Source organism: Stigmatopora argus, chromosome 2 (genome assembly GCF_051989625.1).
Source record: "Stigmatopora argus isolate UIUO_Sarg chromosome 2, RoL_Sarg_1.0, whole genome shotgun sequence".
Taxonomy (NCBI): Eukaryota; Metazoa; Chordata; class Actinopteri; order Syngnathiformes; family Syngnathidae; genus Stigmatopora; species Stigmatopora argus.
In genome coordinates, this window is record NC_135388.1 from 923,795 (window position 1) to 937,475 (window position 13,681).

At 39.0% G+C, this 13,681-nt stretch overlaps 1 protein-coding gene across 1 annotated transcript in view; it reads right to left on the bottom strand.

The window, feature by feature from the left end:
* The window catches only part of LOC144089030 (neural-cadherin), a 218,647-nt gene that overhangs the window by 118,308 nt on the left and 86,658 nt on the right, over window positions 1-13,681 (bottom strand). Inside the window, exons 8-12 of the mRNA XM_077619838.1 lie at window positions 11,941-12,113; window positions 7,722-7,890; window positions 6,623-6,793; window positions 6,103-6,275; window positions 4,643-4,810 (exon numbers count right to left, since the gene is read on the bottom strand). Of these exons, the coding sequence (XP_077475964.1) occupies window positions 4,643-4,810; window positions 6,103-6,275; window positions 6,623-6,793; window positions 7,722-7,890; window positions 11,941-12,113 (854 nt within the window). The remainder of the gene's footprint in view (window positions 1-4,642; window positions 4,811-6,102; window positions 6,276-6,622; window positions 6,794-7,721; window positions 7,891-11,940; window positions 12,114-13,681) is intronic.

The window sequence follows — 13,681 nt, forward strand, 5'->3', positions numbered from 1 at the left end:
AGCAAAAATGCTCCCGATGTGCTAACAGTTTTGAAGTTAGCGCCATGCTACAGATGCTCGGAAAACGTTTAGGAAGTTAGTGCCATGCTACGGATGCCCCAAAAATTATTTTGGAAGTTAGCCACATGCTACAGATGCTAGAAAAACATTAAGCGAGTTAGCGCCATGCTCTGGATGCCCCCCCCCAAAAAAGGTTTTGAGAACTTAGTGTCATGTTACGGATGCTCGAAAAACGTTTAGGAAGTTAGCGCCATGCTAAGGATGCCACCCAAAAAATGTCCTGGAAGTTAGCGTCTTGCTACGGATCCCCTAAAAAAGTTTGGGAAGTTAGCGCTATGCTATGAATGCTCGAAAAAAATCAAGGAAGTTAGCGCGATGCTAAGGATGCCACCCGAAAAAATGTCCTGGAAGTTAGCGTCTTGCTACGGATCCCCTAAAAAAGTTTTGGAAGTTAGCGCCATGCTAAGGATCCCTCAAAATTATTTTGGAAGTTAGCGCCATGCTACAGATGCTAGAAAAACATTAAGCGAGTTAGCGCCATGCTCTGGATGCCCCCCCCCAAAAAAGGTTTTGAGAACTTAGTGTCATGTTACGGATGCTCGAAAAACGTTTAGGAAGTTAGCGCCATGCTAAGGATGCCACCCAAAAAATGTCCTGGAAGTTAGCGCCATGCTACGGATGCCCCAAAAATTATTTTGGAAGTTAGCGCCATGCTACAGATGCTAGAAAAAGGTTTTGGAAGTTAGCGCTATGCTAGGAATGCTCGAAAAATGTTTTGGAAGTTAGTGACATGCTCTTAATGCCACCTAAAAAAATGTCTTGGAAGTTAGCGTCATGCTATGGATGCCCAAAAATATTTTGGAAGTTAGCGCCATTGCCCGGATGCCCTAGAAACGTTTTGGAAGTTAGCGCCATGCTAAAGATGCTCAAAAAACGTTTAGGAAGTTAGCGCCATGCTACAGATGCCCCAAAAAATATTTTGGAAGTTAGCACCATGCTACAGATGCTAGAAAAACGTTTAGAAAGTTAGCACCATGCTACAGATGCTAGAAAAACGTTTAGAAAGTTAGCACCATGCTACGGATGCACTAAAAAAGTTTTGGAAGTTAGCGCCATGCTAAGGATGCCCCAAAAATTATTTTGGAAGTTAGCGCCATGCTACAGATACTAGAAAAACATTTAGGAAGTTAGTGCCATGCTACGGAGAACAAACCTTCAAATCTCACTTTCAAAACGTATTTTATCATCAGATATGGCTTCGATCGAGCCTCACATCGGTACAAACTTAATTATATTTGCTATCTTTTTCAAACGCTAACCTAAAAACCGCAAAGCCAAGGGGCAAAAATGCCCGACTAAAAGCGAAGGACGCCCCCGTTTCCACGTCGGACATTAGCATTAACGCTAACGCGGCAATTTTTGTAATTTTTACGGGCGTCGTGTCGGCGATTGCGATGGGCCGGGCGCCAAGGACCCTCGGCGGGCGCTTTGTTTCCGTCCTGGCCGCGTAAATATCAATCAGCGCCTTTTAACGATCTTAATTGCTTTGGAGAGACGCTGGGAAAACACCGGCGATTAGTCCAGCCGTCAAAAGATGAAATAATGAAAGCCGGCGATTAAAAAAAAGACATTTTTTACGGGCGGGCTGGCTTTTTTCCCGTCTTTTTACGGGCTGGCTAAAAGCGCAACCCGCGTGTCGTAAAGGCGGCGTGGTTGGGGCGTTCGCTCGTTGACTTTTTTTGAAGCGGCCATGATTGTTTTTGCGGTGTTTAAACGATTCGGGCTTCCCGAGTGACGGCGCACAATAATTACGGTGTTTTATTTTTAATTGAATTTGAAAGCGCTAATGGCTAATGGCTACGATGTCATTACTGTGAATAGAATTGAGAGCATCTGGCAAGGTGAAGTGTTTGTTGCCAGCTTTCTTTTTTTTAATATTCTAGTTGGAGAAGTCACAAGTGAATTAACGATTTTTTTTTTCAATTTTTTTTGCTTTTTTTTTCAGATAAAAGAAATCATTTTTTGAAAGCGTCGTAATGGCTCTTGAACTTTTGTCTCCATCAAAAAGCAGCGGGCGACGCCAAAGTACATAAAAATATTAAAATAGAGAGAAATGGAAGAGTACTGATTTCCCCTAAAAAATAAAAGAAAATGAGTAAATTAGTAAAAAAAAAAAAATTTTTTGTGAAAAATGAGGAATTTCCTATAATCTAAGAAATGTCAAATGATGTTAAATGATACTTTTATTGTTTTTGTCTTTAGATTTTTTGTTTAATTTGAGGAAATTCTAAATTTTGCCGGCATTTTTATCAACTTCTAGAAAAAGAATTAATTTTAAAAAACATTTTTTTTGAAAAAGAGGAATTTTCTATAATCTAAGAAATGTCAAATTCTACTTTGATTGTTTTTGTATTTTTAGATTTTTTTTCAATTTGAGCAAATTCTAAATTTTGCCTGCATTTTTTATCAACTTCTATAGTCAGTATTAATACTTTTTTTAAAATGTAGATATGTATCCCTCCAATATTTCATGTATTTTCTTAACCCAAAAATCAATAATATCGCAAAAAGAGGAGACTTATCCCCCAAAAATGAAAAGAAAACTAGAGAATTCATTCAAAAAACACTTTTTTAGAAAATGAGAAATTATAGAATTAATTTCCATTAATCTAAGAAATATCAAATGATGTTAAATGATACTTTTATTGTTTTTGTCTTTAGATTTTTTGTTTAATTTGAGGAAATTCAAAATTTTGCCTGCATTTTTTATCAACTTCTAAAGCTACTATGACCGTATTAATACTTTTTTATGTAGATATGTATCCTCTAAAATTTTTATTTTTAACATGTACAAAAAATGTGCTTTTGCCCCTTTTGTTAATTAAAACCTTTTTTTTAAGTGGAGGATTTCCTGTGAAAAATATGATTTTAATTTGAAGCCCAAAAAAGCAAAATGGCTGACTTGCCATTCCCTTTTTTTATTCATTTTATTTTGGAAGAGCCTTATTTTGATAGACTGTTCCAAGCGGTTTGGACTGGATGCCAACAAATAGTGGCGTGGGCTGATTCTTCTTCTTCTTCTTCTTCTTTACTGGAATAATTCATGAGGCATTTCATACATTTTAATAGCCACGCTTAAATTATGCATTTGCCGCTCATAAAGATGAATGTATCGCAAAAGAATAAAATGTCTACGTGACACCATGGCGGGGCTTTCGGAATTGGGAATCACTTTTTTTTGGGGGGGGGGCGCTCATTTAACGTGCCATTGACAGCCTGAGGCGTCCAATTCTTTTTGAAATGAATAGCTTATCTATTAAGGTTTTTTTAATATATCTATTCCATGTTTTATCCTTTCTTTTAAAAGTTTCTTTTTTAAGTCGTCGCTACTTTTTCGCTGTTGCGTATTTCATATTTTACAGATTTTTTTCGCTAATTACTGTACATGTAAATCACAAGGAAATTAATGTTTGTTTATTAATTGCCAGCCCTCCCACTTTAAATAAATTGGCCCTTGATTAAAATCAATAGCAGCAGTGAGCAGTAATTTAATACGTATTAATAAGAAAAATATAGGATATATTTTTGTTGTTGGTAGTGGATATCAGTGCAGTAAATTCCTAAAATCAATGATCAGTTATGAGAGAGTTTTTGGGGGAGGAAAAGCGCGGCATTCCGTCGACATTTGATCAAAATCTCTCGCGTAAATCTTCGGTGGCTTCATTCGTTTAAAATGGCAGATTCAATTCCGGCAAAAACTATCACTCCTACCAGTTTTCTAATCTTACCTGCAAAAAAATACTCTGGTGGTCATTGTTTTCTTACTAGTTTTGTCTCAAAAATAAGAGGAAAAGACCCAAAGTGTATAGAGGTTCCCTAACAGGAAATAATCCAAAATAAATATGAGTTGACCCCAAGATACCCCAAAATGAATAGAAATGAACCCAGAAATGGACTAAAATCAACAGGAAATGATCAAAAATGTATATGATTTGATTCGAGTTTGCCCCCAAATCAACAGAAATTAACCCAAAAATGCCATAGAACCAATAGAGAAAAGATCAACAGATAAAATGCTAAACAATTTTGACGTCTATGAATGAAATTCAAGAAAAAAATTAAGCGTATCTTGCATAAAACTTGAAAAAACTCACTTGTGCTTGCCATTGGTCCCTCAGGGCGCCGCCATCTTACCTATTGATGACAAACTCGACCCACTTCCTGCTTGTACTGGTCACGTGACCTCCTTTTTGAATTTGTCTACTTGCAGGCAACACCCTTTCAAAATGTGCAATCCAGTAATTGATTGATATAATATCTCAGAAATACAATGTGCGATTATTTTTGTTAAGATTTTCCCTTCAAAGTATCATTGCAAGATACGCTTTTTTTTTTTCCTTGAATTGAATTCATAGACGTCAAAATAAATTTTGTTAAGCGTTTTATCTATTTATCTTTTCTCTATTTTGAAACAAATGACCGTATCGGCCACGTTATGGTGTTTCGTGCATGTCAAGTCTAATTTATGCGCATATAAGCCGTACCCTCATTCAGTCATGATGTTTTTTAGCGACAAATACGGCGTACTTGCGAGAAAATACGATCCACCCTCCCTCCGTTCCCACCTTCGGCGTGGACTTACCACAATGGGCGTGTCCCGCACGGTGTTCTCGGGGATGACCACGCCGTAAGCGTCCTTCCCCCACTGCGGCGGCTGGTTTTTCACGTTGGTGATGGTCACGGCAAGTTCCACCGAGCTGCTGCGGTTGCCGCCGTCCGTGGCCACGATCTGCCGTGTGATGTACGTCCTCTGAGATGGACAAAAAAAGGCTTCAGTCCATTTTGGGGAAAAAGATCCGCACACGCGGAAGCCATTTTGGCTCACAAAATGTTGCACTGTTTGTGTTTATCAGATGACTGAAACATTTGACTTTTTTTTTTTTTAAAGCAAAACACAAACACATTCATTCATTCGTGTAAAATAAAACATGACATGCCTTAAAAATGGATTTGTTCCAATTGGGGGAAGAAAAAAACAAAAAGAAGTGAAGCCTTGAATTTAATCACGGCTTGAGCCGATTTTTCCTGTTGTTGCAGATTAGTTTATCTCGGTTTATTTATTTTATTTTGTACTCTTGCGAATTAAATGACAAATCCAAAACAGTCTTTTATCAAGTGGTTTGTTGCCGTGGTCGGAGTTAGACGTTCAATTTATTTGCGTCTGGCCATCTTAATTGGTTAAACATTCAGTTTTTTTGGTTGTTTTCTTAATTAAATCAATTAATATAAAAAAGAACTGAAGTTAAGGATGGGGGATTTCTAAAATACTGTTAAAAAGACCTTTAAAAAATATATATATTCCTCTATTTTATGGAATTCATTACATGCATTTTCTCTTTTTCTTTATTTCCTGTTTTTAACGTTTTTTTGTTAATATAGGATTTTGCCAATTGACATTATGCATTACATTTTAGTTAATTTATTTTTTTGTGTTTCTGCGTGAACAAATCCTAATGCTAATGCTAATGCTAATGTTAATTCTAATGCTAATGTTAATGCTAATTCTGATGCTAATGCAAATGTTAATGCTAATGCTAATGTTAATGCTAATGCTAATGCTAATGTTAATGCTAATGTTAATGTTAATGTTAATGCTAATGTTATCGCTAATGTTAATGCTAATGTTAATGCTAATGTTAATGCTAATTTTAATGCTAATCTTAATGCTAATCTTAATGCTAATGCTAATGTTAATTCTAATGTTAATTTTAATGCTAATGTTAATGCTAATGTCAATGCTAATGTCAATGCTAATGCTAATGTTAATGCTAACGTTAATGCTAACGTTAATGCTAATGTTAATGCTAATGTTAATGCTAACGTTAATGCTAATGTTAATGCTAATGTTAATGCTAATGTTAATGCTAATGTTAATGCTAATGTTAATGCTAATGTTAATGCTAATGTTAATGCTAATGTTAATGCTAATGTTAATGCTAATGTTAATGCTAATGTTAATGCTAATGTTAATGCTAATGTTAATGCTAATGTTAATGCTAATGTTAATGCTAATGTTAATGCCAATGCCAATGCTAATGTTACCTGCGAGATGGGCTGGTTGACAAAGACCCAGCCAGTCAGCGGGTTGACCCTCAGGTATTCGGGTTGCTCGTCGGACATGGAGTACGTGACGGCGGCATTGCTTCCAAAGTCGTCGTCGTGGGCCGCCACTCGCAGGAAGCTGGTTCCGATCATGGTGTCTTCCCGAAGGAAGTCTGCAAACGACAACAAAATGTCTCCACTTACAAAATGCCCCCAAATGCAATATGACTCTACTTACAAATGCCTCAAAATAAAAAATAAAATCCACTTACAAATGACCAAATACAAAATGCCTCCAAATGCAAAATGCCTCTACTTACGAATGCCTCCAAATATAAAATATTCAAGTTAAGAAACACTGTGACATGCAACAGACGAAAACAAGAGCCCAGTGACGCCATCCCCCACTACATCAATATTTTTTCCTGTATTTGTTATTTTATTTTGAAATGATCCTACATCCTGCTTGAAGCCCTCATTCATATTTATCTTGACGGTAAGGTTTTCGGTTTCCACTTACATTCATATCGGATGTTCTCAAACTTGGGGCTGTTGTCGTTCTGGTCCACGATGAGGATGTTGAGCTGGCAGATGCCAATCAGCGGGTCGGCCGCCCGGTCCGTGGCCGTCACAGTCACCGCGTACTCGCGCTGACGCTCGCGGTCAAATTTCCGGGCCGTGACGATGGTCCCTAAAAGGAGCCAAAGGACAAGACGGTGGCGTCCAATCACGATAATCGACACCGTAAAAAAAGCAACAAGGGAAGGTGGGTTTTCTGCAGGTGAATGAGGCAACGGAATTAGATGGTGTCCCGGCGCCGTGATGAAAAAAATGGATTGATGTTGCCAGGCGTGCAATTTTTTTTTCACGGCGCATCAGGGTTTTTCCTGGCGCAAATTAAGGCGGCGCCGGTTCCGTTCTGATTATTTTGGCACCCTGCTGGATTCAAAATAAAACTTTTGATATTTTACCTCAAGGGTGTTGGTTCACGGGCCGCGTTAACGTCAACTCCATTTCATGTGGGCCTAGCCATTTTAGATATAATATTTAGATTTTTTTTAATAAATGGATTAAAAGACCTGGATTAAAACCCCTGAATATTCCGTTTTTTATAGGTCTAAAACAATGTTTATTTTAGCTTTTTTTTAAAAATATTTTTAGATTTGACAAAATGGATTAAAAAATTGCAATTATTGATTTAAAAGGGGGAAAATCAGGAAATGTAATATACATCGGACCATTTAAGATATAATATTTAAATTTTGTTATAAAAGGATTAAAAGAACTGGATTAAAAGCCCTGAATATTCCGTTTTTTATAGATCTAAAACAATGTTTATTTGAGCTTTTAAAAAATATATTTTTAGATTTTACAAAATATTTTTTGAATTAAAAACAGAAAAAAATGATTAAAAAATGACAATTATTAATTTTTAAGGGGAAAAAGCTGGAAATGTAAAATACATCTATACTCTTCATTTGAATTTGATCCTAAAACAGAAAGTCGGCACTCATCATTGACTTTCTCGGGCCGCACAAAATGATGCGGCGGGCCAGATTTGGCCCCCCGGGCCATCACTTTGACACCTGTGTCTTAGCGTATGAAATAAAAGGGCACACCTGTGTCGGGGTGGATGCTGAAGGCAGGAACGGTGGAGTCTTTGTGCATGAAGCCGTACGTGACTTTGCCGTTGGAGCCTTCGTCGGCGTCCGCGGCGTGGACCTGCAGCACCACCGTGCCCGCCGGTTGGTTCTCCAGAACCGTCGTCTTCTCCCGGTACTGTTGGCACTACGAGAGGGAGGGAAAATTTGGCTCAAATTATTATTTTTTTTTCTTCCACGTGTACACGTGAGAGGTTAGCACTTCGGTTTTACGGTTCTGGGGTCCTGGGTTCGATCCCAGGTTGGTGTGGGTTTTTGTTAGGTACTCCGCTTTGCTCCCACATTCCAAAAACATGCATGCTAAGCTAATTGTATGCTAAATTGTTGCTAGCTATGAGGAATTTAGTTGTTTGTCTCATTGTGCCCTGCGATTGGTTGGCCACCAATTACATTGGAAAAAAAAACTGCCACATTTGAGTAACAATTTTTTGGGTACATTTAAAATGACATTAGTGCAGGCATTAGCATATTTTGAGATGGTCACCATTTCATTACAACAAAGTCTGGTTGTGATGTCACAACCAGAATTATTTGAAAAAGTGGGCGTTCCCTGGTGCATTGTTTTGCATCAAATTGTGAAATCAGCCATTTTTAGTGGCCAAATTAGCGTTGTACATGTAAAATGACATCTTATTTTTTTGAATGGTCACCATTTCATTACAACTTGGGCCAAAAAAATCCGGTTGTGATGTCACAACTAGAATTACCTGAAAAAGAGGGTGTTTCCAGATGCATTGTTTTCATTCAAATTATGAAATCAGCCATTTTTAGTGGCCAAATTAGAGTTGTACATGTAAAATGACATCTTTTTTTTTAATGGTCACCATTTCATTACAACTTGCTTGTTTACAACAACAAAATCTGGTTGTGATGTCACAAACTTGAAAAAGTGGGTGTTTCCTGGTGCATTGTTTTGCATCAAATTGTAAAATCAGCCATTTTAGTGGCCAAATTAGCGTTTTACATATAAAATGACAAATTATTTTTTGAACGGTCACCATTTAATTACAACTTGAGCCAAAAAATATTGTTGTGATGTCACAACCGGAATTACTTGAAAACACAGGCGTTTCCTGATGCATTGTTTTGCATCAAATTGTAAAATCAGCCATTTTTATTTGCCAAATTAGCATTTTACATGTAAAATGACGTGGTCATCATTTCATAGCACTTTAGAATTTTTGGGAACGGCAACTTTAGATGTTAAAAAGTCCAAAAACTGTCTTAAAATCAGCTTAAATCCCGTTAGCCCGTAATTCGTTTTGACAGAAAATCTTGCTAAAAAAGGCGAAGAAGGAGCTAGCGCGTTTCCTGCTCGGTGCCGCAACCTGGCGTGGCCACGGCGCCTATAATTTGCGCTTCTCCCCGCTCACGCCACCAACGGCGAGCGGCGGCCAAAACGTATTGGCGCTCGCCGAGAGTAAGACTTTCCAAAGGAATGTATTATACATTAGGTAGCATTTCTTTCTTTGCGCCCCCACAAGCTGTTCCTGCTTTTCCAACCCAAATTGCGTGAATTAATGAAGCTCGCTTGGAAAAGTACTTGATTCTATTTTCGCCGCTAATTGTCACGTCGCCGCGCCGACGACTGCGTGCGGGTGTGTTTATTCCGGTATGATTTATGGTGGCTTTAGCGGCAATTTCACGCCGCCGCTTAACGGCTCCATTCGGAGAGAAGCGGATTTTTCAAACGCGGCGTGAGGTTACCTCGAGTAGACGTCCAATTCGTTTTTACTGGCAGGGTGGCAGCAAAGGAATTGTGGATTTTGAGGGGTTCGTAGTTCACTTGCTTTCCATTTTGGGTCTTTTTCAGAAGACAAAGTTGCAATTTCATGTGCCTTCCTGTTGATTTTTGGTCTTTTATGGGCACTTCCTGTTGATTCTTGATCATTTATGGGCACTTTCTGTTGATTCTTGGTCATTTATGGGCAATTACTGTTGATTCCTGGTCATTTATGGGCACTTCCTGTTGACTCGGGCTCATTTTGTGTAATTTTCTGTGTATGAGTCACTTCCTATTGATTTTTGGTCATTTATGGGAACTTCCTGTTGATTCTTGGTCATTTATGAGCACTTCCTGTTGACTATGGGCACTTCCTGTTGACCTGGGCTCATTTTGTGTAATTTTCTGTGTATGACAGTCACTTCCTGTTGATTCTTGGTCATTTATGGGGACTTCCTGTGGACTTGGGGTCATTTTGTGTAACTTTCTGTGTATGTCAGTCATTTCCTGTTGATTTTACGAGATAACCTCCTGATTATTGTTGAGGACTTCCTGTTGATATCTTTCTGCATTTTGGTCATTTCCTGTTGATTGGGGGGGATAATCTGTGGTCATAGCCCCCATTAAAGTAATTTTTTGGGGGGTGAAATTCATTGTATCTGATGTGTTTTTTTTTTTTATAAAGTAAATGTGGTGCAGTGTCCAATTTTTCCAGTCGGTCTGACGGCGAGCGAGCTAGCGCTACTGCGCTACTGGATTTGCGCGTGAAATTGCCGCTTTGCTCGCTGACCCGGAGGACTCGGCTGGTTAGCTTTGCCTCTCGAGCGGGAAGTCGGAGTTCAAGAGCTCACCTCGCGCTTCCCGAGATCACACAGAGGTACGTCCGACTTTTTTTTCTTTTTTTTTTTGAAGCAATCGCTGGAACCGGAGGGAGGACAAGCTTGAAAGCGCCCGTCCCGGCCATCCCGCTTTGACCTTTGCACGCTGCGAAAATCATTTTTCTTGCTGTTTCGGGGGGAAAGAAGGCCAATATGGCTCCAGACCTGCGCCGTTTGAAGTACAAGTCGCAAATTTTCCACGCCGTGGCAAACATGGGCTTGGATTGGGAGGAAAATAGCAATATTTTTCAGACGTGGGCGCCATTGACGGGGATAGACGTCCAATAGATTTTGACTGGGAGAGGTGAACCAATGAAAATGTGTGAAGATACGGTCAAATATGTTTCCAATTATATTGCCAGTTGTGTAGGCTATTATCTCATTTGCATATCATAGATCACGGGTGTCAAAGTGGCGGCCTGGGGGCCAAATCTGACTCGCCGCGTCATTTTGTGCGGCCCAAGAAAGTAAATGATGAGTGCCGACTTTCTATTTTAGGATCAAATTAAAATGAAGAGTAGATGTATATTAAATTTCCTGATTTTCCCCCTTTTATATCAATAATTGTCATTTTTTAATCATTTTTTTCTGTGTTTTTAGTAAAAAAATCATTTTGTAAAATCTAAAAATATATTTAAAAAAAAGCTAAAATAAACATTGTTTTAGATCTATAAAGATTGGAATATTCAGGGCTTTTGATCCAGTTCTTTTAATCCATTTATAAAAAACAAAACCAAATATTATATCTAAAATGGTCCGGCCCACGTGAAATAGAGTTGACTTTAATGCGGCCCGCAAACAAACCCGGGTTTGACACCCTTGTCATAGATAATTTATTCCAGGGCAGATTTTGTAGAGAAAGCATTGTCTCCGCCCTAGTGGCAGGAAAGTGCCACTGCACCCAAAAATGGTTTTTCTTACTCTAACGGTTTTTTTGTTGTTGACTTGATTTATTACGTCTTACAGAAGCCGATAAAAATCATATTTTAGGTTCATTCACAACACAATATGATGAAATAATTTCCATTTTTGATGATCAAAAGATTTTTTTCCTTTTGGCGGAAATGAGATGATCCTTTTAAAAACAACTAACATACTATTGAAGTTAAAAGTTAAGCTTTTCTTGCGGGGCTAATTAGGCGCAAGTGGTTGAGCGGGTTGTCGTTAATCGACGCTTTGATTAAAAGAAGTTTAATCGCTCCTCCGAGGGACCCCGTGAAAAAAAGACAAAGAAGCGAGTGGGAAAAGACGACGCGCTACGTGGGACGCAAGAGGATCACGCCGTCGTCACGGTGACGAGGAGGCGGAAAATCGGCTTCGACAAAATAAAGACCACGTCTACGACGGAGCTTTGCTAGCCGAAGTAACAAAAAATAAATGCCTCCGAGGACATTTTAATGGCGGTCGTCCATTAGAGACGCCGTCAACCGTGTTTTGGGGCGTCCATTCGTGGCGGTTTTCATCGCTAGGGGGACAAACACGAGAGAGACGCCATGGGAACTAGCAAAAAACTCCCCAAAAGACGCATGCTAGGCTAATTGTACGCTAAATTGCGTGTAACTGTTGGCGCGTTTACCTTCTCAAAAACGGGCTTGTTGTTGTTGACGTCGTCCACGCCGACCACCACTTGCGCCGTGGACGACAGCGGCTGCGGGCCGCGAGAGGCGTTGTCGTCCGTCGCCGTCACGTTGAGGATGTACTCCACGCCCAGTAAGTGCGGCGGGGGGCTGGAGCGCAGACGGATCAGTCCTGGACGCACAAATAAATAAATACCGTAAATGTTATGCCCCAAAAATCGGAGAATATTTTTGGGGGATAAATAACTCAGTCTATCAACTACACCACAATGTGTCAAAGTGGCGGCCCGGGGGCCAAATCTGGCCCGCCGCCTCATTTTGTGCAGCCCGGGAAAGTCAATGATGAGTGCCGACTTTCTGTTTTAGGATCAAATTAAAATGATAGATATAGATGGATATTAAATTTCCTGATTTTCCCCCTTTTAAATCAATCATTGTCATTTTTTAATCCATTTTTTCTGTGTTTTTTGTTCAAAAATCATTTTGTAAAATCGAAAAATATGTAAAAAAAATTCTAAAATAAACATTGTTTTAGATCTATTAAAAAAACTGAATATTCAGGACTTTTGATCCAGTTCTTGATCAGCAAAAAATTAAATTAAAAATTAGATCAGGAAATTTAATATACATCTACACCACACGGGTTAAAGTGGCGGCCCGGGGGCCAAATCTGGCCCGCCGCATGATTTTGTGCGGCCCGGTAAATGTAGAGTGCTGACTTTCTGTTTTAGGATCAAATTCAAATGATAGATATAGATGTTTATTAAATTTCCTGATTTTACCCCTTTTAAATCAATAATTGTCATTTTTTAAATCATTTTTTTCTGTGTTTTTAGTTCCAGAATCATTTTGTAAAATCTAAAAATAGATAAACCAAGCTCAAATAAACATTTTTTTATCTATAAAAAACGGAATATTCAGGGCTTTTAATCCAGTTCTTTTAATCCTTTTATAAAAAAATCTAAATATTATATCTTAAATGGTCCGATGTATATTACATTTCCTGATTTTCCCCCTTTTAAATCAATAATTGCAATTTTTTAATCCATTTTGTCTGTGTTTTTAGTTCAAAAATCATTTTGTAAAATCTAAAAATATATATAAAATAAAGGTAAAATAAACATTGTTTTAGATCTATAAAAACGGAATATTCAGGGCTTTTAATCCAGTTCTTTTAATCCATTTATTTAAAAAAAATCTAAATATTATATCTAAAATGGTCCGGCCCACATGAAATCTATCTATCCATCTGGTGTCCACACTGAGAAATGCAGCAAAACATACTAAGCGGAACTTAAGCTTCTTTTGTGGGCCACCTTCCATAATATTCGCAAAAAAAACATCGTAGCGGTCCGTCGTTCGGACGGCCCCCGTTTTAGCGCCATTGGCGGTTGCTTAGCGACGGCGACGGCGCTCGGTGCCGCGTCCCCCGCCGTCATGCGTCTGGTGTGGGCGACTCATCTGCATCCCACTCAGCTTTGAGTGACTCTCTGCGTGTGTGTGTGTGCGTTTTGTATTCATCTCGTGTCCCTGATGTTGTGTGTGTACGTGTATGTTTGTGTGTGTGCACGCTAGTGTGTTAGCGTGTAGGCGGACGGGTTTGGAGTGCGAACGGCGCTTATTACAAGCTCCTTATCTTCACGGGCCGGGCCAGGTACTATCGCTGTCGTGTGTTCATTTGCCGGCTGCCGGAATCGAAATGGTACGGGTGCGCGCGCGAGGGCGCCGTGTACGCTCGTC